The sequence below is a fragment of the Macaca thibetana genome, chromosome 17 (genome assembly GCF_024542745.1).
Source record: "Macaca thibetana thibetana isolate TM-01 chromosome 17, ASM2454274v1, whole genome shotgun sequence".
NCBI lineage: Eukaryota > Metazoa > Chordata > Mammalia > Primates > Cercopithecidae > Macaca > Macaca thibetana.
This window is the reverse complement of record NC_065594.1, coordinates 86,823,523-86,844,641: the sequence shown is the minus strand read 5'-3', so window position 1 is coordinate 86,844,641 and position 21,119 is coordinate 86,823,523. Positions and strand designations below refer to the sequence as shown.

General features: G+C 38.6%; 2 protein-coding genes across 3 annotated transcripts in view; both read left to right on the top strand.

The window, feature by feature from the left end:
• NALF1 (NALCN channel auxiliary factor 1) overlaps positions 1 to 12,677 on the top strand; it is a 703,907-nt gene extending 691,230 nt beyond the window's left edge. Inside the window, exons 3-4 of one of the 2 annotated variants that reach the window (XM_050766513.1) lie at positions 9,670 to 9,715; positions 11,441 to 11,533. In XM_050766513.1, coding sequence (XP_050622470.1) covers positions 9,670 to 9,692 — 23 coding nt within the window. In that variant the 3' untranslated portion in view covers positions 9,693 to 9,715; positions 11,441 to 11,533. Of the gene's footprint in view, positions 1 to 9,669; positions 9,716 to 11,440 lie in introns of both variants that reach the window. The other variant, XM_050766512.1, reaches the window with a different exon arrangement.
• Positions 1 to 21,119, top strand: part of LOC126940541 (spermidine synthase-like) — an 829,579-nt gene that overhangs the window by 582,448 nt on the left and 226,012 nt on the right. The window lies entirely within an intron of this gene.

Here is a 21,119-nt window from a genome sequence, read left to right as displayed (position 1 = left end):
CTGGCTAGGGCAATCAGACAAGAGAAAGAAATAAAGGGTATCCAGTTAGGAAAAGAAGAAGTCAAATTGTCCCTGTTTGCAGATGACATGATTGTATATTTAGAAGACCCCATTGTCTCAGCCCAAAATCTCCTTAAGCTGATAAGCAACTTCAGCAAAGTCTCAGGATACAAAATTAATGTGCAAAAATCACAAGCATTCTTATACACCAGTAACAGACAAACAGAGAGCCAAATCATGAATGAACTTCCATTCACAATTGCTTCAAAGAGAATAAAATACCTAGGAATACAACTTACAAGGGATGTAAAGGACCTCTTCAAGGAGAACTACAAATCACTGCTAAGTGAAATAAAAGAGGACACAAACAAATGGAAGGACATACCATGCTCATGTATAGGAAGAATCAATATCCTGAAAATGGCCATACTGCCCAAGGTAATTTATACATTCAATGCCATCCCCATCAAGCTACCAATGAGTTTCTTCACAGAATTGGAAAAAACTGCTTTAAAGTTCATATGGAACCAAAAAAGAGCCCGCATTGTCAAGACAATCCTAAGTCAAAAGAACAAAGCTGGAGGCATCATTCTACCTGACTTCAAACTATACTACAAGGCTACAGTAACCAAAACAGCATGGTACTGGTACCAAAACAGAGATATACACCAATGGAACAGAACAGAGTCCTCAGAAATAATACCACACATCTACAGCCATCTGATCTTTGACAAACCTGACAAAAACAAGAAATGGGGAAAGGATTCCCTATTTAATAAATGGTGCTAGGAAAATTGGCTAGCCATAAGTAGAAAGCTGAAACTGGATCCTTTCCTTACTCCTTATACGAAAATTAATTCAAGATGGATTAGAGACTTAAATGTTAGACCTAATGCCATAAAAACCCTAGAAGAAAACCTAGGGAATACCATTCAGGACATAGGCATGGGTAAGGACTTCATGTCTAAAACACCAAAAGCAATGGCAACAAGAGCCAAAATTGACAAATGGATCTAATTAAAGTGAAGAGCTTCTGCACAGCAAAAGAAACTACCATCAGAGTGAACAGGCAACCTACAGAATGGGAGAACATTTTTGCAATCTACTCATCTGACAAAGGGCTAATATCCAGAACCTACAAAAAACTGAAACAAATTTACAAGAAAAAAGCAACCCCATCAAAAAGTGGGCAAAGGATATGAACAGACATTTCTCAAAAGAAGACATTCATACAGCCAACAGACACATGAAAAAATGCTCATCATCACTGGCCATCAGAGAAATGCAAATCAAAACCACAATGAGATACCATCTTACACCAGTTAGAATGGTGATCATTAAAAAGTCAGGAAACAACAGGTGCTGGAGAGGATGTGGAGAAATAGGAACACTTTTACACTGTTGGTGGGACTGTAAACTAGTCCAATCATTGTGGAAGACAGTGTGGCGATTCCTCAAGGATCTAGAACTAGAAATGCTATTTGACCCAGCCATCCCATTACTGGGGATATACCCAAAGGATTATAAATCATGCTGCTATCAAGACACATGCACACGTATGTTTATTGCGGCACTATTCACAATAGCAAAGACTTGGAATCAACCCAAATGTCCATCAGTGACAGACTGGATTAAGAAAATGTGGCACATATACACCATGGAATACTATGCAGCCATAAAAAAGGATGAGTTTGTGTCCTTTGTAGGGACATGGATGCAGCTGTAAACCATCATTCTCAGCAAACTATCGCAAGAACAGAAAACCAAGCGCCGCATGTTCTCACTCATAGGTGGGAACTGAACAATGAGATCACTTGGACTCGGGAAGGGGAACATCACACACCAGGGCCTATCATGGGGAGGGGGGAGGGATTGCATTGGGAGTTATACCTGATGTAAATGATGAGTTGATGGGTGCTGACGAGTTGATGGGTGCAGCACACCAACATGGCACAAGTATACATATGTAACACACCTGCACATTATGCACATGTACCCTAGAACTTAAAGTATAATAATAACAAAAAAAATTTTAGAAAATTAAAAAATAAATAAAATGAGACATTATTATACACAACTCTATAATAATAAATCTAATCCTATATACAAGCTATTTTTAGAGAAATATGAACTATCAAAATTGATGCAAAGTAACCATGACAGATTAATAAACATGAAAGAAATTGAAAAGGTATGAAAATTACCTTTAGGAAACATTATCCACAATGCTTTATAAATTTCACGCCATATAAACTATCTTAGAGGGTTAAAATACTTAAAAATTCCTCTTTCTAAAACTATAACTACATATATTTTTATATAATCTCACTTGATGATAAACATGCCAGATGTAAAATAAATACTGGAAAGTCAAAGTACAGCAACGTAGCTACAATTTCACTTTAAATATATTTTTATATATGAGATTCACAAATTACATGCAGGTTGTGTGTGTGTGTGTATATCTGCATGTTCACATTAATAAAAAACATTGAGAAAACAAATTGCAGTAGTTTCTTCTTTCAGATGAAAAAGACTATGTTACTGTTTTGTAAGCTTCAGCAGTCAGATTTTTTTTTTAAAGTTCATTACTAGTTTAAACATTTGAAAAATTTGTCTCATATATTCTTGGACTCTATGTCAAAATGTAAATTACTGCGATAAAGATCGTACTTAAATAATGCCATGTTTTATTCTAAGGATTTCCTTAGAAAATATTTATTCCTTAGATATAAGGAAAATATTTATTCCTTAGATTCCTTAAGATCTCCTTAGAATAAAGGAACTTTATTGACTTTCTTGTGCTTAATTAGTATTCGTAATGACTATACTTGAGTAATTGTTTTGAGCTGTGAAAAATAAGGACTTTTTGGTAAGTGGCTTTGACTAGTTGGGAAATAAAAATAATAATTTAAAATAGAGGATCTTTAAAGCCCCTCCTAATAAATTCTTTTCTATATTTTATTTTATTTTTAATTTTTAAGTTTGGTGGATACATAGTAGGTGTATATATGTATGGGGTACAGGAGATATTTTGATACAGGCATACAATGGATAATAATCTCATCAGGCTAAATGGGGTATCCTTAAAATATGAGCTTATTTGAAAATAGGGTCTTTGTAAATGTAATTTATTAAGTTGAAATGAGACCATACTAGATTGCAGTGGGCCTGGGATCCAATATGCTGGTGTCTTATAAGAACTGCAAAGACACCGAGACACACAGGAAAGGCCACGTGGGGACAGAAGCAGCAGTTAGAGTGATGCCTGACAGCCAAGAAGCTCTAGGGACGGCTGGCAGCTAACAGTGACTGGGAAGGGCCCAGGAAGGATCCTCCCCTTGAGCCCCAGAGGGAGCATAGCCCTGCCCACACCTGGATCTCAGACTTCCAGCCTCCGGAACTCAGAAAATACTTTTCTGCTGTGATATTTTTTTAATTTTCAAAACATTTTTAATTTTTGTGGGTACATAATAGTTGTAACATTATTGATATATCTTGATACAGGCATGCGACGTGTAATAAACACATCAGGGTAAATGGGGTACCCGCCCCCTCAAGCATTGATTCTTTATGTTACAAACAATCCAATTATACTCTTTTAGTCAGATTAAACTGTACAATACATCATTGTTGACTGTAGTTACCCTGTTGTACTAACAAATACTAGATCTTATTCATTCTATCTAACTATATTTTTGCACCCATTAGCCATCCCACTACCAACCCCCCACTATCCTTCCCAGCCTATAGTAACCATTATTCTATTTTTTATCTCCATGAGTTCGTTTTAATTTTTTAGCTCTCACAAATAGGCAAGAACATACAAAGTTTGTCTTTCTGTGCTTGGCTAATTTCACTTAACATAATGACCTCCAGTTCCATCTGTGTTGTAAATGACCAGGATCTCCCTTTTTTTTTTTTTTTTTTTTTTGAGACGGAGTCTCGCTCTGTCGCCCAGGCTGGAGTGCTGTGGCGCGATCTCGGCTCACTGCAAGCTCCGGGTTCACGCCATTCTCCTGCCTCAGCCTCCCCAGTAGCTGGGACTACAGGCGCCCGCCAGTACGTCTGGCTTTTTTTTTTTTTTTTTTTTTTTTTGTATTTTTAGTAGAGAAGGGGTTTTTCTGTGTTAACCAGGGTGGTCTCAATCTCCTGACCTCGTGATCCACCCACCTTGACCTCCTAAACTGCTGGGATTACAGGCGTTAGCCACCGTGCCTGGCCTATTTTTAGTTTTCTGAGGAACCTCCATACTTTTCTCCATAGGGACTGTACTACTTTTCATTCCCATGAACAGTGTTCCCTTTTCCCCACAACCTCACCAGCATTTGTTATTGCCTGTCTTTTGGGTAAAAGCCATTTTAACTGTGGTGAGATGATATTTCACTGCAGCTTTGATTTGCATTCCTCTGATGATCAACTGTGTTGAGCACTTTTTTATATACCTCTTTGCCTTTTGTATGTCTACTTTTGAGAAATGTCTATTCAGATCTTTTGCCAATTTTTAAATTGAATTATTAGATTTTTTCCTATGGAATTGTCTCAGCCCCTTATATATTCTGCTTATTAAGCCCTTTCCAAATGAGTATTTTTCAAATCTGTTCTTCCATTCTGCGGGCTGTCTCTTCATTTTGTTGATTATTTTCTTTGCCATGCAGAAACGTTTTAACTTGGTATGATCCCATTTGTCCATTTTTGCTTTGGTTGCCTGTGCTTGCAGGGTATTACTCAAGAAATTGCTGACTAGAGCAACATCCTGGAGACTTTCCCCAGTGTTTTCTTTTAGTAATTTCATAGTTTGAGATCTTAGATTTAAGTCATTTTTTTTTTTTTTTTTTTTTTTTTTTGAGACAGTCTTGCTCTGTTGCCCAGGCTGGAGTGCAGTGGCACAATCTCGACTCACTGCAACCTCTGCCTCCTGGGTTCAAGCGGTTCTCCTGCCTCGGCCTCCCCAGTAGCTGGGATTACAAACTTGTGCCACCATGCCCAGCTAATTTTTGCATTTTTAGTAGAGATGAGGTTTCACCATGTTGGCCAGGGTGGTCTGACACTCCTGGCCTCAAGTGATCCATCTGCCTTTGACTCCCAAAGTGCTAGGGTTACAGGTGTGAGCCACAGCACCTGGCCCCTTAAGTCTTTAAATCACTTTGATTTCATTTTCGTATATGGCAAGAAATAGGAGTCTAGTTTCATTCTTCTGCATATGGATATCTAGTTTTCCTGGCACCATTTAAGAGACTGTCCTTTCCCCCAACTTATGTACTTGCCACCTTTGTCAAAAATGACTCCACTGTAGATGTATGGATTTGTTTCTGGGTTCTCTATTCTGTTCCATTGGTCTATGTGTCTGTTTTTATGTTAATATCATGCTATTTTGGTTACTGTACCTCTGCAGTACAATTTGAAGTCAGATAATGTTATTCCTCTAGTTTTGTTCCTTTTGCTAAAGATAACTTTGGCTATTCTGGGCCTTTTGTGTTTCCATATAAATATTAGAATTATTTGTTTTATTTCTGTGAAGAACATTATTGGTATTACTGCAATTACTGTTGCACCAACCTAATATTTTTTACAGGGATTGCATTGAATCTGTAGCTTGCTTTGGGTAGCATGGACATTTTAACAATACTGATTCTTCCAATCCATGAACATGGAATATCTTTCCATTTTTTTTGTGTCCTCTTTAATTTCTTTCATCAGTGTTGCATAGTTTTTACTGTAGAGATCTTTCACTTTTTTGGTTAATTCGTAGGTATTTTATTTGTAGCTATCATACATGGGATTGCTTTCTTGATTTCTTTTTCAGATTGTTCACTGATGACATATAGAAATGTTACTGAATTTTGTATGTCGATTTTGTATCCTGTAACTTTACTGAATTTGTTTATTAGTTCTAGCAGTTTTTTGGTGGAGTTTTTAGTTTTTCCCATATATAAAATTGTGACATTTGGGGCTGGATGATAATTAATATAAGAAAAATAAAAATAAATTTAAATAAATTTAAAAACAAAATCATATCATCTGCAACAAAGAATAATTTGACTTATTCTTTTCCAATAAGTCAAACTGGATGCCCTTCTTTCTCTTGTCTGATTCCTCTAGGTAGGAATTCCCCTGATAATAAATTCTGATTTTACTATTTATCTCTACTTACAACATGAGTCATTAATATTATGTGAGATTTTCTTACCTGCCATGCACTGTTCTAAACAATTTATGTGTATTATTTAATTCTCAAAAAGAAAAAATCTCTGTGAGGTTGGTACTGTAATGTCAAACTGATTCACTAGAGATTTCAAATAGAACAGCTTATAAGCAAAATGTATCAGAACAACATTTCACTACCCAGAAAATTTGCTTTTGTTTTTTCCTAATGCTGATTTGTGCAATTGTACTTGTTTGTGCAAGGAGGTTCTTGTTTGAGAAATTATTTTTACTTGGAAATATGTTTTTATAGTTTCTTCAATGCTGAGGAAAAAGTCGTTTCTGTAGGTAGGTGGAAAATTTCCTAGGAGATTTGCCCCAGCAGGTTATCTGTGTGCAGGTGGTTTTTGGAGGAGAACTCTCAGGCATGCTACCTATGATGGGGTGAAGAAGGAGAAATTTGGTAGAGGGAAAAAATCTGAAGCTGGGATGGCCCTTGAGAGATGTCTTGACTTCAGTCAAGTGGGCCCAGCCTTGGGACCGCTCCCTTGTTTGGAGGCTGCCCAGGGCCTGAGAAATAGGTCAAGGCTACTGACTTCAACCAACGGCAGTGTCTGGGAGGCATGCAGGGTGAAACCCTCTGTAGATAGCACTCCGAACAGGAGGAGTCTGTGCCCCCAGGTCCCAAGGAGGTCATTGATCTGCTTAAGTGACCCAGTGACTCTATGTAAGTCAAAGAAATAATGGCCTTAGAAGGCTGCATGTCCTTGCGTACTCAGAAATGCATTTGACAGAGAAAAAGGCATCTGTCAGAATTCAAGGCAGAGAAGAATGATGTAGAAAAAAGAGCTGGAAAATTTTCTAGGCAGTCCCAACCAAAAAGATTTTTTTATGGCTTAAATCCAAAAGAATCGAAGAATAGGTAAGGAGATAATAATTAAAACCTCTTAGAAATTAGAAAGTCGATGCATACTAACAGATTTGCTGAAACTTAGGAAAAGTAATATGAAGCAACAGAGAGGAAACAGAGTCAGTCCGATTTACATCCAGACTCAGGGATTGACAACACGAGATGCAATGGAAGAAAAGGCAAAATAAGGAAGACTGAGTGGAAGTCAGTTTTAAGAGGCAGTCAGGTCCCCAAATCCCATTCCGTATTCCCATCCCAGAGACTGGGGGCATATTTCTTTCTGGAGGAAACTTTTTCTTTTTGAGGTGACATAGAAAAGGTTGTTGGTATGAGCAACAGTAGGAGGAGTTCAGGGCAGGGGACCACCCTGACCACCAGGATGCAATGCACACGCCCACCCTGAAGCTGAGACTCCCCCAGCCCCATCTTGCTGCTCCCTCCTGCTCCCTGGCCTTCTGCTTCCTGGATGGATATTGGATAGACTTTTCTGGGGAGTCTGATCAACCTAAAGACAGAATTTTAAAAGTTTCTCCATGCTGGCCAGGCACAGTGGCACCCGCCTGTAATCCCAGCACTTTGGGAGGCCAAGGCGGTAGATCACCAGGTCAAGAGATCTAGACCATCCTGGCCAACATGATGAAACCCTATCTCTACTAAAAATACAAAAAAATTAGCCAGGCATATTGGTGGGAGCCTGTGGTCCCACCTACTCCGGATGCTGAGGCAGGAGAATCACTTGAACCCGGGAGGCGGAAGTTGCAGTGAGCCAAGATGGCGCCACTGCATTCTAGCGCGGCGACAGAGAGAGACTCCATCTCAAAAAATAAAATAAAATTAAATTAAATTAAAAAGGTTCTCCATCCTAACCGTTCAGGCATGTCATCTCACAGTGCGGCTCACCGGCCACAGTCCTCCTTAGGTGCCCAGACTTCCTGTCCTTTTCATTTTGTGCAGACAACTAGAAATGCATGGTGTTTCCATGAGAAGAACAAGAGACAAACAAACACAAAAGGTGGCAACACAGAGAAAATGGAGGGAATTTATTCAGAGATGGAATGAAACACAACAAATAAGGGTACCCCAAATAGATATCTCAGAGTGAAAAAAACATCAACATGGTCACCACAAAATAAGAACAGTTGCTTCAAAAAGCAACATTCAGATAACACGAAGGAACTCTTGGAACTTAGTCCCAGGGAAAAAAGCAAAATTCAGTGAAATTATGTCCCGTGAAAACTCACCAAATTCTCCTGAAACTAGAGTTAAGGGATGAAGTAATATGAAATATTAACAGCAGAGGTAAGAAAATTAAAGGACAAGTTCTGAAGGTCCAACAGCCAAACGTAGGACCAGTGATTGAATAAATCTGAAGAATGATCATTTCTAAATTAGAATTCCATACCCAGCCAAATAATCAATTAAATGTGAGGTAGAATAAACACATTTTAAGGCATATGGCATCTTGGAAATTCACCTCATGAGCTTTTCCTACTGAAGGCACTAGAGGTTGTAAACCCCCAAAAGGAGAAAGAAGGGGATGAGGCACAGGATACAGGGAACAGGGGATCCAGCACTGCAATGCACAGAGCGGTAGAAACTCATCAGGCATGATGGCAACCAGTCCAGATGGTGGGAGGCTCCAAGAGATATTTCTTCAGAAAAGAACTGATAGAACACCTGATGCAAATGAAAAAACTGGCAATGCATTTGGGTTGAATTAGTTAGAAAAGGGAACATAACAAGACAAGTATTATCTGTAGAAAAAAAAAATGAAGCGGTACAGGGATAGAAAATTGGACTTTACTACATGGTTGAACTAAGAATTACATTTATGTCATCCTAATACTGTAAAGGCAACAGCAGGTATCAAAGTTACTATTTATGGAGGAATGGGTAAGGGTTTGGTGGGACGCATATTTGCTGGAAGGAGGAGGAGAATAAATGTTTTATCTCCACATTTCCTGAGGGGAATCTACAGATAATGCTAAAAAATGAAAAATCAAGAAGAGCATAAAACATGTTATTCTCAGAAAAGGAGCTAAATACAAAGCAGCTGAAAGATATGGAAATATTTGCCTTTGAGAAAGAAGAATTTGAGATGTGGGAGGTGGAGGATTTTTTGTTATTTTGTAAAATACTCTGGAATTATTTTATCTTAATATAGATGTGTTATTCATAAGTTTGAGTAAAAACTTGTTAAAAAGATGGACAGGAGAGAAAAAAGAAAGAATATTAATTGTGCCAGACAAAAAGAAGGGTTCATTTATTGGCCTGAATGAACTGCTTCTATTTTTTTTCTGCGATGACTTTAGTTGTAAATCAGCAAACCAGTTTCTGAGCAACTTTGGAAGAGCTTCTTATTTACATAACGTTGTTAAATATATTCTGATTATTAGCATTCTAAAATGTTGATCTAAAGGACTTCTAGATTTCTATTTTTATAATCTTATTGTAAACTCCTTTTGTTATAGTATGTAGTATTGGAAACGTATATTTCAATAAATGATTAGTCTACCACTGAGATATCTTATATGAAAAAAAAAATATCATACAATAAAAATGCCAGAGCTGAAGACCTCATTAATTCAGTTTTTTTTTTTTTATATTCTACCTAGGCGAAGGTGAAGTTTACCTTTGAATGCCTAAGAAGAAATGAATATTGTAAGCATCATTATAAGGATATCTTGTTCATTTCTTTAAAAGAAACCGAAGATTGAATGTATATTATTTGAGATTCTTTTTAATTAAATAAATAGGTATACTGAGTTTATTCATGTAATAAATGCTCATTAAGTATTTTGTTCAGGTGTTCTGCTACATGAGAATGCAAAACTAAGAATGTATAGTTTATGCTTTTAAATTGACAGATAAGAAAATTGAAATTAAAATGAGCAATTGTGATTAAAAGAAAAATAACAATAATTGCTATAATTAAGGGTTAAGCAAAATGCTAATAGCCCACGGGTATGAGTACAAGCTTCATACAGGGAGTTTCACTTGAACTACATTTGGAAGATAAATGAGAAGTATGTAGAGGAATTGATGGAGGACATTTTAGAAAAAAACAGTGACTTGGCTAGTGATACAGGCTTGGGTGCTCTGGGACGAGCCAGTGCTTCAGGAATGTGGGAACATTGAGCAGTGAGCCTGGAGAGAGAGGAGAGACCTTTAGATTTTATTGTTTAGGTTGAAGCAATGAGATACCATTGATAACTATTGTTATTCACAGTAGCCCAAATTTTCATGTTATTTCTATGTGCTAGCCACTGAACCAAGCATATTACATGAAAAATCTCATGTAATCCTTACAACTACTCTACTATTATCCCCATTTTTGTTTTTCAAGCATGACATTAATATGACAAAATTTGTCTAGAAAGTTCATTCTAACACCCACGAATAAATGGTTCAGTCAAGTAGAAAAAAAAAAATACACAATGATTTATACAGCTTGCATAAAAATATTCTATGTAATACAGAAAGGTAAAGGATTGGAAAGATTGTAGATACACAGTGGTTTTATTCTTTTCACTACTTCCAAAGTTTTAAAATGTGCATCTGTCAATTTTAAAATAACAATGTGTGTTATCAGAGGAAGAAGAGAAAAAGGGAAGGAAGAGTTTCAGCAAGGAGGAATAAAGTGAAGAGAGAACAAGAGAAGCAGAGACAGACAATTCCTGATAGGCACAATTGGAGGACAGATCAAATGAGAAGATGAACAGCAGAGAGACTCCATCGTGATGGTCCAAGCAAAAGATAAGGAAGCCTCAATTCAGGCAGACTTCTATAGAAAGCAAATGGAGAAGATGGAGAAAAATAAGAGAAATGTTTAGAAAATAAATCAAAATGACCCGATCACCGTTGGACACATAGATGGTTTTGCCCATTCTCCCAGACAGGGAGAGAGAAGACTTGATGAGGCTTCTGAGAGGAAACGATGATAACATGGTTCCTAGAGCTATGACATGATGATCTGTTGCTTATTTCACTCAGCATAACTAGCTAATGTCAGTTTATGCATTGCATAAATTGGTCACATTCCTGTTAAAGAAGAAAGGATGGTTGCATGTACTTGATCTCCAGGTTGATCCAGAACCTCAAGTTCTGACTTTGACTTAATGAAATCTTCTATTCTGTATTCCCAACAACCCAGAACTTTCATGGTATGACTGGCAGGAATATAAAAGAACAACTTGAGGAATCTAACAATACTGGTTTGAGACCATGGGTGACTCTTTATCCAATTGTATTGACTTGATTTTCCTTTAAAAAACGTCTAATTGCCTGTAAGGTTGTGTGGGTTAGAATGTTAAAGCAACAGCTTCACTCTACTATGTCGCAAATATATTTCCTTCCTGCTGACACTCTGCTTCCTTCTTCCTACAGGGCTTTATGAAACCTTTCTAACCAATGATGAACCAGAATGCTGTGACGTCAGGAGAGAAGAAAAATCAAATAACCCATCCAAAGGGACCGTAGAGAAAAGTGACTCCTGTCACAGGACATCGCTCACAGTGTCATCAGCAACAAGACTGTGCAACAGCAGACTCAAGCTGTGTGTTCTTGTACTGATTCTCTTACACACAGTGCTCACAGCCTCGGCAGCACAGAATACAGCCGGACTGAGCTTTGGAGGCATCAACACGCTGGAAGAAAACTCAACTAATGAGGAGTAACGGAAGGACGAGTGTCACCACAGCAGCAGCTGGCCCGCCATGAAAAATGGCAACTGCTGTCTCATGTAACAGAAACTGGGTGCTTTTACCCTCGAATTACTTATTGCAAGGCCTTTAGGGTAAAATTTAAACAGATGGGCCTGAATCCAAACAAGGACACAACCACAGCTTTTTATTGACTAAAAGGCTGGAAAGTGACTTTAAATTTCTCACACCATTTTATACACTGTGTTTTAATGTTTGGAGGTTTTATTTGCTTTCGTTTTGGTTTGGGTTTATTTGTTTATTTTTTGCACTTGTTAATGCAGGATTTATTTTGGGGGATGGTTTCTCAGAGGTAAACTAAGTCTTTTCACTGTCTCTATCTCTCTATATTTCTAGTCATTGTGTGTGTTCATCAGATAGTTCTGTCTTTATGTCCTGTCAGTTTCTATTAGAGGAATGATTGCTATGACCTCATGGTATAGCAAAAAACAACAACAAAAAAAGAATAAAAAATAAAAAAGACAAAAAAAAGAAAACAACAAAAAATAAAAATAAAAAAAATCCCTAAGTCTCCCTTCTACCCACAGAACCAATACCCTTCCCGGCCTTTCCTTTCCCTCGCCCTCTTCTCGTCCCCTAAGCAAACAACATCCGCTTGCTTCTGTCTGTGTAACCACAGTGAACGGGTGTGCACACTTGGTGGGCCTCTGAGCCCCTGTTGCACAAACCCAAACCAGAGCGGAGCCAAGGGGGCCTGGCAGGAGTTCCTTTTTAGCTGAACAAACAAGTGCTCTCCATAATAGGTGGAATCAGACAGTTAACACATTTTTATGTTGAAAACTAAATAAAAGGAAAAAATTTAAAAAAAAAACACTATCATGAACTGTATTGCTCCAGTTCCCATCCCCAAGTGGCCCAGCCCTTTCTTGCTGGTCCAGTTGGACAGGAGCCGCTATCTAGAATCAGGATGCAGGGAGTGAGGAAGTTTTTTCCTTTGACAATGGAGGTGGGCTTTCATTGTGATTTCAGTTCTGTTGCAGTAATATACGAGCACATTTTGGCCATTGTAATTACAGGGAACAAAGGGATTGCGGACACATATCTGGACTTCTTTTCCTCCCTTATTGTTGTGGAAGAGACACTAGAAATGCTCAAACACCTGCAATATACAGAATATATACAATTTTATTCCAGTATTTCCCTAACATATGGTTTAAAATTATTCCAGGTATACAGTGTATGCAATTCTGCATTATCACAGAGGAACAACTTCTTTTTAAAAAAATAAATAGTTCAGCCATTTTTATTAATGTGCAAAAACTTTATCACTCTAACATGCTCTAGGTAGTTGAGGAAAAGAGGTCTGATCACTCTGTATTTTTTTTTCTTTGTGGGAACATTTCACCTGCTGAGTGTATATGAATTTGCTTTCTATAAAAGGCTTTTATGAGTTTACAGTAGAATCAGTGGAAGGAAGAGTTAATAAGGGCTGTTTTTAAAAAAAAAAACAAACAAAACAAATAATTAAAAAAAAACATTTTACATTCCTTCCTATTCTCTAACTACACTTGGGAAGTGCACTTCAGATAAGTTTGCAGTGTGACTGAGAGATGAAGGAAATCCATAGAAAAGGTCCTCTTAGCGAACAAAATTTAGTTATTAACTTTATAGCTATGAAATTTCCCCGGGCATTTGTTTTTGTTCAAACAGACTTTAACCTCTGCATCATACTTAACCCTGCAACATGCGTACAGTATGCATATTTTGTTTTGAAAAAAAATGTTTTGTTCCAGTCTGTTAAGAATATTCAAAAATAATAAAGGTATTGCTTAATAAAATTGCTAGAATTGTTTAGCAGTACATGCACAATATTTTACTAGATTCTTTGTTTTAATAGTGTTTTGTTGAGACTGAAAATCCTAAAATGGTCTGCGCAAATACAAAAAAAAAAAAAAAAACCCACCAAAAATGCAACATTCTCCCCGTTTTTGTTCTTTTAAAATTTTTTTTTTCTGCAAATGCAAAAACATTACATGTGGACAGACACATACACATAGGCATCATATTTTAATTTATGGAAACATCGTGCTTTTCTGGGGACACAAGCCGAGGAAGTGAATGGCTCGGGGGAGACACATTAATTGCATGGAATCGTTGACTATGAAACACTTGTAGAAATGAGCACTTTGGTATCCCTAACCAGTGGCAGAATGCAGATTCCAGTGGTGCTGGGCGGACAAGAAGCAGAGGGATTGAGGCTGCAAGAGATTCCTGAGGAAGAGCTCACAGGGTGATTTTATTCAGATGACCTCTAGGTGAATGGCCAGGAAAGAGTCTGTTCTGACCTTTATCTACCTCTGCTGTGCTAAGGCCACTCCACATGCCGTCTCACCATGTCTTCAGTGTTCCTCATGCTGCTTCTCCCTGTGCCGCAGGCGTTTCCAATCTTGCCGGAAGATGACAAAGCAAATGCGAATTCACTCACTTTTATTGGCATGACAATAAAGTATTCTTTCTAAACACTTAGCAAAATGATGAAAAACAGTATTCCTTGAAAGATAGGTTTTCATTTTCTCAATATATTTTGAACTGACTAAAGTTCTTTACAAATACAAGAGGATCAGAAGGTTCCACTTACCCGTGTTTTAGCGTTTGTTTGGAGATAGTGCCAACCAAAAGCTGGAAAACGAAAACCACCATTACTTTCCATAAGAGGTACGCCCCCCAAAACAGTTTTGAAAGTTGGGAGAAACACTGCAGGCTTCATCGTAAATATAAAGTGATAATTTAGGTGAGGAAGGAACAGTAAGGAGAGAAGGGGAATGAATCCTTTCTCCGTATAAAGTCACCCAGCGTTGGAACAGTCTCTGATGCTGGCGGAATCTTTTTCTTGTCATGTTCATCTGTTCTATTACAGGAGAATGATTTCAGTGCCTAGTATCTATTATTGTAAGTGTGTAACCACTTTCTCACAATATTTCCATTGGACATGTTGAACCAGAGCAGCTTCTTCTGGGGTCAGCCAGAGGATCCAAATAGGCAACAACTCCTTTCCCAAGCTCAGAAACAATCACTGATGATGCAGATTTCACCACATCCATTCATTCTTCATAGTAGTTTTCCTGGCACACACTTGAGCATGCTTAAGGTTGTGCACATGTTTATTTTGAATGAGTAAGTTCAGCCCCTGCTCCTTTGTAATCATCTTGTTTAGTTTTTCCTGTAGAGGATGTCTACCGTATACTGGATAGTGAACTACAATATTAAAATAATTATTTCTGCAAGCAAGTTGAAAACCAAGAAAACAATATTTGTTTCATAAATGTGTGGCATAGATTTCCCTGTGTTTATTCTTTTTATCTGCAATCGAGAAATTTCAGTTTCTGGAATATGTTGGTACTGCTAAGCTAAATGGCAAATAACATAGAGTTCAATGTCATTCTTTATTGCATTTACATTTGGTGATACATTATACTGAACTTTTCTCGCATTAAAAGGATAGTACTTTTCCCCTCTCTCACAAGACAGTAAGTGAAAGTTGTTCTTTTGAATGGCATCATTACAAAAAGTAATTTGGTTTCTTACTAATAACTTGGTACCTTAAGTACTAGAACCTGTAGTAGTTAAAACAAAAGAAAATAGGCAGATAGCAGAAACAAAAGAATGACAGGAAAGGAAGGAAGGAAAGAAAGGAGTGAGGGAGGGAGGGAAGAAGGGAGGGATAGAGGCAGGGAATGAGGGGGAAAGGAGGTTTTATATGAATGAATAAGTACATAATTTTTCCGGGGGAAAAAAAGTAAATGAAATAAGCAATTGGATGCCAGACCCATGTGCCAAATACCTGAACTGGCATATGGCATTTGATATCTGAACAATGTCAAAAACGTTAATCAATCTGAAGCATGATTTACATTATTTCTCGCTAACAATGAAATTTACAATGTTCTTGCTACTCAAAGCATTAAATCAACAGAGAACTGAAAGCTGCATTTTGTCTTATTTAGAACTGCAGTCAGGTATTTCATTTCTTTTCTGTTTGTTTTTTCTTTTTTCTTTTTTTTTTAGATGGGAACTTGCTCTGTTGCTCAGGCTGGAGTGCAGTGGCAAGATCTCTGCTCACTGCAACCTCCGCTTCCTGGGTTCAAGCAATTCTCCTGCCTCAAGCCTTCCGAGTAGCTGGGACTACAGGCTTGTGTCACCACGCCTGGCTAATTTGTGTATTTTTAGTAGAGACGGGGTGTTGCCATGTTGGCCAGGCTGGTCTTGAACTCCTAACCTCAGGTGATCTGCCAATTAGGCCTTTCAAAGTGCTGGGATTACAGGCGTGAGCCACCGCACCCAGCCAGGTATTTAATTTCATAAGTATACATATGCATATATGAGGAGATAGGGTTATATACCATGGTGTGTGTGTATATATATGTATGTATATATACACACACACATACACACATTGCTTGCAAATAAAACTTCAACTAAAACATTATGTAGTCCGTAACAACACATGTATACCATAATGATGAATGATCCTACTTGTTTGTCAAAGTTAGAGCAGCATGGTCATTTAAAAACCATACCTACTTTGACATGGGAAACAGACTCTCAAAATGTCTCCATTAATGAGGAAATCACAGTTTTGAAACACCCAGAATCTCCATCTTCCAAGCTTTAGCAATGTTTATAAAAAACCTAATATAGCAGGTAGGTATTGGGTGATGATGAATAAAAAGACTTTCAGTGGGGTGAAGGAAAAAAACTAAATATAGTTTTCAAGCAATGTCTTCATGACATTTATAAAAACTATGAACCTCTGCTACAAATTCTAGAAATTCTCCAAATAATTAGAAAATGTACAGATAATCTTCTTAGCCTTGGAATAAAAGTTAAGGCATGAAACAAAGCATGAACTATGGTTTTCATTCTTGAGATACTGTACTTCAGGGTTATGTTTACTGCACACAAGACATTCAGATTAAACTCAGAAGAAAATCACTTGGTTATTTTGTCCCGGGCCACACAGGTAAGTAATGCAAATGATGGAACTCAAGCATCTTCTGATTACAAATTACTCAAGCTGGCTCGGAGGCACAGTGGGATCCATAGGTCTCAGACACACTTGAAGAGTTGAATGGATTTTCTCCATACTCCAAGATATTTGTAAAATCACTCAATCTTAAATGAAAAAATCAAAACCGTCAGGAAGATCTAGCAAATGTCTCAGAGTTTGTTTGTCATGTTACATTTTGTTCCATGACTTTGCTATGTTGTTCAATATTTTGGAGGTAAAGGAGAAGAGGGTCTATGGGAATATTTCAATAAAATATAGATTTTTAATTTTTATTTTTAATGTGGAGAAAAGGCACAGGTTCTTAGGGCAAAGCCATGGTTTGGGTATGAGCTTTGGCTCCAGGTGACACAGGGAGGTCAATGATGTATTTGTACATGACACTTCATGTGAGAAGTGTACTTCGTAGCAACACTGGAGGCTTAAGAGAGATAAATAATATAAATGTGCCTGGACACAACAGGTGCTCAGTAGTAGTTAGTTATCGTGACTATTCATTCACAAAGTGAAACTGGATTGGCTTGCTCGTAGGGACTGCTCCTGGAAGTTGTTCAGAGTTTCTGAATTTGGCTTATCTCTTAATTACGTATTTTTTAACAACACCTCACATCCTTAATCTAGCAGACTGACCGTCAATGGATTTTTCAACACAGTTTGAAAGTGTTAACATATATTACAGAACTAAAGTGAGCTCTGATGACTTTTAATATAAACAGCATTGGCCTCTTTTGATGTCCTCTCCCAAAAGGCTACTACTGACAAGCAAACGTTAGAGGCATCTACACAAATAGAGGTGGTTCTATATAAAGTGTAAATTGATCTACAGTGGTACTAGAACTACTGATGTAACTTCAAAGTGGTTGTTAAGCCACTCATAGATCAAAAAATATTTTTAAATGTTTGATGCCTCTGAATTCCTTAAAAAACACTATAGTAATTTTAAACTTATGAAAATGTTTAAATTGGGGGCGGAGCAAGATGGCCGAATAGGAACAGCTCCAGTCTCCAGCTCCCAGTGCAAGCGACACAGAAGACAGGTGATTTCTGCATTTTCAACTGAGGTACCGGGTTCATCTCACTAGGGAATGCCGGATAATCAGTGATGGTCAGGGACTGCAGCCCGACCAGCAAGAGCTGAAGCAGGGCGAGGCATCTCCTCACCTGGAAAGCGCAAGGGGGAAGGGAATCCCTTTTCCTAGCCAGGGGAACTGAGACACACAGCACCTGGAAAATCGGGTAACTCCCACCCCAATACTGCACTTTACCAAGGTTCTTAGCAAACGGGCACACCAGGAGATTATATCCCACACCTGGCCAGGCGGGTCCCACGCACACGGAGCCTTCCTCATTACTAGCACAGCAGTCTGCGATCTAACAGCAAGGCAGCAGCGAGACTAGGGGAGGGGCGCCCGCCATTGCTGAGGCTTAAGTAGGTAAACAAAGTCGCTGGGAAGCTCAAACGGGGTGGAGCTCACAGCAGCTCAAGGAGGCCTGCCTGTCTCTGTAGACTCCACCTCTGGGGACAGGGCATAGCTAAACAACAACAACAAAAAAAAAAAGCAGCAGAAACCTCTGCAGACGCAAACGACTCTGTCTGACAGTTTGAAGAGAGCAGTGGATCACCCAACATGGAGGCTGAGATCTGAGAACGGACAGACTGCCTGCTCAAGTGGGACCCTGACCCCTGAGTAGCCTAACTGGGAGACATCCCCCACTAGGGGCAGACCGACACCCCACACCTCACATGGTGGAGTACGCCCCTGAGAGGAAGCTTCCAAAGCAAGAATCAGACAGGTACACTCGCTGTTCAGCAATATTCTATCTTCTGCAGCCTCTGCTGCTGATACCCAGGCAAACAGGGTCTGGAGTGGACCTCAAGCAATCTCCAACAGACCTACAGCTGAGGGTCCTGACTGTTAGAAGGAAAACTAACAAACAGGAAGGACACTCACACCAAAATCCCATCAGTACCTCACCATCATCAAAGACCAGAGGCAGATAACATCACAAAGATGGGGAAAAAGCAGGGCAGAAAAGCTGGAAATTCAAAAAATCAGAGTGCATCTCCCCTTGCAAAGGAACGCAGCTCATCGCCAGCAATGGATCAAAGCTGGATGGAGAATGACTTTGACGAGATGAGAGAAGAAGGCTTCAGTCCATCCAACTTCTCAGAGCTAAAGGAGGAATTACGTACCCAGCACAAAGAAACTAAAAATCTTGAAAACAGAGTGGAAGAATTGATAACTAGAATAATTAATGCAGAGAAGGCCATAAACGAACTGACAGAGATGAAAACCATGACACGAGAAATATGTGACAAATGCACAAGCTTCAGTAACCGACTCGATCAATTGGAAGAAAGAGTATCAGCGATTGAGGATCAAATGAATGAAATGAAGCGAGAAGAGAATTCTAAAGAAAAAAGAAGAAAAAGAAATGAACAAAGCCTGCACGAAGTATGGGATTATGTAAAAAGACTAAATCTACATCTGATTGGGGTGCCTGAAAGTGAGTGGGAAAATGGAACCAACTTGGAAAACACTCTTCAGGATATCATCCAGGAGAACTTCCCCAACCTAGTAGGGCAGGCCAACATTCAAATTCAGGAAACACAGAGAATGCCACAAAGATACTCCTCGGGAGAGCAACTCCAAGACACATAATTGCCAGATTCACCAAAGTTGAAATGAAGGAAAACATCTTAAGGGCAGCCAGAGAGAAAGGTCGGGATACCCACAAAGGGAAGCCCATCAGACTAACAGCAGATGTCTCGGCAGAAACTCTCCAAGTCAGAAGAGAGTGGGGGCCAATATTCAACATTCTTAAAGAAAAGAATTTTCAACTCAGAATTTCATATCCAGCCAAACTAAGTTTCATAAGTGAAGGAGAAATAAAATCCTTTACAGATAAGCAAATGCTGAGAGATTTTGTCACCACCAGGCCTGCCTTACAAGAGACCCTGAAGGAAGCACTAAACATGGAAAGGAAAAACCAGTACCAGCCATTGCAAAAACATGCCAAAATGTAAAGACCATCGAGGCTAGGAAGAAACTGCGTCAACTAACGAGCAAAATAACCAGTTAATATCATAATGGCAGGATCAAGTTCACACATAACAATATTAACCTTAAATGTAAAGGGACTAAATGCTCCAATTAAAAGACACAAACTGGCAAACTGGATAAAGAGTCAAGACCCATCAGTCTGCTGTATTCAGGAGACTCATCTCACATGCAGAGACACACATAGGCTCAAAATAAAGGGATGGAGGAAGATCTACCAAGCAAATGGAGAACAAAAAAAAGCAGGGTTGCAATCCTAGTCTCTGATAAAAGAGACTTTAAATCATCAAAGATCAAAGGACACAAACAAGGCCATTAAATAATGGTAAAGGGATCAATTCAACAGGAAGAGCTAACGATCCTAAATATATATGCACCCAATACAGGAGCACCCAGATTCATAAAGCAAGTCCTTAGAGACTTACAAAGAGACTTAGACTCCCATACAATAATAATGGGAGACTTTGACACCCCACTGTCGACATTAGACAGATCAATGAGACAGAAAGTTAACAAGGATATCCAGGAATTGAACTCATCTCTGCAGCAAGCGGACCTAATAGACATCTACAGAACTCTCCACCCCAAATCAACAGAATATACATTCTTCTCAGCACCACATCACACTTATTCCAAAATTGACCACAGAATTGGAAGTAAAGCACTCCTCAGCAAATGTACAAGAACAGAAATTATAACAAACTGTCTCTCAGACCACAGTGCAATCAAACTAGAACTCAGGACTAGGAAACTCAATCAAAACCGCTCAACTACATGGAAACTGAAAAACCTGCTCCTGAATGACTACTGGGTACATAACGAAATGAAGGCAGACATCAAGATGTTCTTTGAAACCAATGAGAACAAAGATACAACATGCCAGAATCTCTGGGACACATTTAAAGCAGTGTGTAGAGGGAAATTTATAGCACTAAATGCCCACAAGAGAAAGCTGGAAAGATCTAAAATTGACACTCGAACATCACAATTAAAAGAACTAGAGAAGCAAGAGCAAACACATTCAAAAGCTAGCAGAAGGCAAGAAATAACTAAGATCAGAACAGACCTGAAGGAGATAGAGACACAAAAAACCCTCCAAAAAATCAATGAATCCAGGAGTTGGTTTTTTGAAAAGATCAACAAAATTGACAGACCGCTAGCAAGACTAATAAAGAAGAAAAGAGAGAAGAATCAAATAGACGCAATAAAAAATGATAAAGGGGATATCACCACCGACCCCACAGAAATACAGACTACCAGCAGAGATAGTATAAACA